The sequence below is a fragment of the Athene cunicularia genome, assembly GCF_003259725.1.
Source record: "Athene cunicularia isolate RWA chromosome 15 unlocalized genomic scaffold, athCun1 chr15_part1, whole genome shotgun sequence".
In the NCBI taxonomy this organism is placed as follows: Eukaryota; Metazoa; Chordata; class Aves; order Strigiformes; family Strigidae; genus Athene; species Athene cunicularia.
Genome location: NW_020799121.1, coordinates 14971313 through 14973729, shown reverse-complemented (window position 1 = coordinate 14973729; position 2417 = coordinate 14971313). Strand labels below are relative to the sequence as shown.

General features: G+C 42.0%; 1 protein-coding gene across 2 annotated transcripts in view; it reads right to left on the bottom strand.

The window, feature by feature from the left end:
- GRK3 (G protein-coupled receptor kinase 3) overlaps positions 1-2090 on the bottom strand; it is a 50918-nt gene extending 48828 nt beyond the window's left edge. For both annotated transcript variants that reach the window (XM_026859480.1, XM_026859481.1), the window contains exon 1: positions 2016-2090. In XM_026859480.1, the coding sequence (XP_026715281.1) occupies positions 2016-2079 (64 nt within the window). In that variant the 5' untranslated portion in view covers positions 2080-2090. The remainder of the gene's footprint in view (positions 1-2015) is intronic.
- Positions 2091-2417: the final 327 nt, after the last annotated feature.

Here is a 2417-nt window from a genome sequence, read left to right as displayed (position 1 = left end):
GGGGGGGGGGGGGGAAGACAGACTTCTTCATTTCATTGCCACCAAACAGAATCACACAGTTAAACTCAGCCTGTATTTGGTTGCTTAAAATTCCACGTATTTTGCAAGTGCCGTGCTACAGCAAGGTATTAATGATTCAGCACAGCCATCTAAAGCGAAGCACGTACTGAGAGATGTCAGTACAAGCAAACAAGGTATCTGTGCATTTACAGCAGAATATTTTTGGCCAGAATAAAAAGCCAGTTTTTATGCATGAAGGTACAGACTCCATTTCAATTACTGTAATACAATGGAAAGCTCCCTGAGACTTCTGTGAACGCATACTTCAGACTGGTGGGTCCACAAGCCTCTGCGCACAGAGCTGCGAAATCCATTAATGACAATCTGTGATACAAGAGTACTATTTATTTTAATCTGGCGATATTTAAAACTCCCACTCCAGAATATTCTCCTACGGACTGAGCCGCACATTTCCAGGAGACCGGGAAGGCTGGACACCCCTGCTCCAGCCAGGAAGGGGACCAGCCCCGAGATGCCCCACAGCAGGGTTTGGGGTGTTTGCTTCCACTGGTAACGCCAGTCTGGGCGTATTTCAGACAGGAATAGATCCACTGATCTCCTCAAGTCTTCCCAGCCCATTTTAAGGCTTTGTCCCCATTTTGCAAGACAAGAGCAGCTGTACTATCCTAACAGACATACACCAACCCAGTCCTCAAATCTACTGGACAAAGATTTCATAAGATCTTCATGAAATCCATTCCCCTGCTTTATGACCCATCCTACGACTAAAATGGTTTTATTCATATCTAGATTTTTTTTTTTTTTTTAATTCACATGTTAAGCCTCTGGAAAATTGACTAACCTCACCATTTCTGCAACAGCTTTTTCTGGTTTTGGAGATTGTTCAACCTCACTTCTCTGTTTCATAGCCTACATAACACCCTATTTCAATACTTCCCCGTAGGTCACATTTAGCAGACTGCTAAGATCTGCTCATTCCCACTGCTCTTTCCTGAACTCTTTCCAGCAGGTCCATGTATAGTTTGTACTCCAGCGTCAGGATGGACACAATATCCTGCCAGAAGAGGATTGCTTCACACGCCTCACTGGCTACAATCCTGATTTTATATTTAGTCGTGTGACCTAGCTGAGACAATACAACTACAGCTCACTGTAACAGCCAAGTCAATTAAAAACGTCTACCTGACCCGTGGTTCTCCACCCTGTATTTGTGTCATTACTTCAGCACAGGCACAGAGGACGGTGCTTGTTTGGACCGAGAAGCACTGCTTTTCTCCCCCTCCTCTAGTTTATGGAGATCTTTTGTAATTCTGTCCTTGTCCTCAGTGTGGGTAGAGCCTTTCTCAGCACACAAGCAGAATACAGAGGTTCTTCGTCCCAGCATTCAGACTGTTAACTACGACGCTGCATGGTAACTGATCTCTGACGCTCTTGTGCAAACTCCCTGGATACATCCCTCCACGTTCACACGGAAGCACTGATTAACTGTTCCTCAAGTCAATTTTCCCAACAGTTTCGCCCCCTTCACGCAGCAGTTTCACCCAGGCCACCTCTCCCTGCGTTGCTAGCAAGAACATGATGTCAGAGAGTCAAGACAACACGTATGGTATCTGTTCTACTACTGCTCCCTTATCAACAGGGCTTATTACCCCTGCAGAGAAAAAAAAAAAAAGTTTAACTGATGTGACACATTATATTGTTGACAAGCCCATACCAAGTAATATAATTTTCTCCTCGATGTTTCCAAGTAATTTAATTATTTTCCCAGTAGTTTTCCAGAACATGAAGTTGACAGATTGCCTTGCTTCATCTTCTTCCCTTTCACAACATTTCATTTTACTGAAGACCTTTGTTTTACTAAGTCCTGTCCATATTCCAGCGTTCTTCAGACCATCTACAACACTGATTTTTCAGCAGTCATTACAGAGAAGCGGCAGGCAAGCCAATCTTAAAAGATATTTACACGAGTAACATTTTACTGAAATATGACTTACCAATTCTCTGATGAAAGATCTTGTCAAAGGTTAATTCACCCCTTTCCTCAAGGTATTTCTGCATAACACTGCGGATACTGAAAGAAAAAAAGAAGAGGAAAGAAAAAAAAAAAAAAAAGAAGAGTTACTTGAAATTGCTTATTTTAAACGTGACCTTTATTAACGTATTTTGGAGAAAACGATCACTCAGATGAAACATCAGTGTAAGGGACTGAAGCAAAATGAGACACCGCTGCCCATCTATCGCCTCAACTCGCAGCAAATTATTTTATGAAAATTCACTCTTCACCTATGAATACTCTTCCAGTCAGCACTTTACTAGCCTAAAATCAGCCTCGCAGTCTCATTTTTTGTGATTTTTAAGGGTTTTTGTGATTTTTAAGTGTTTTTTTTAAAGGTTCT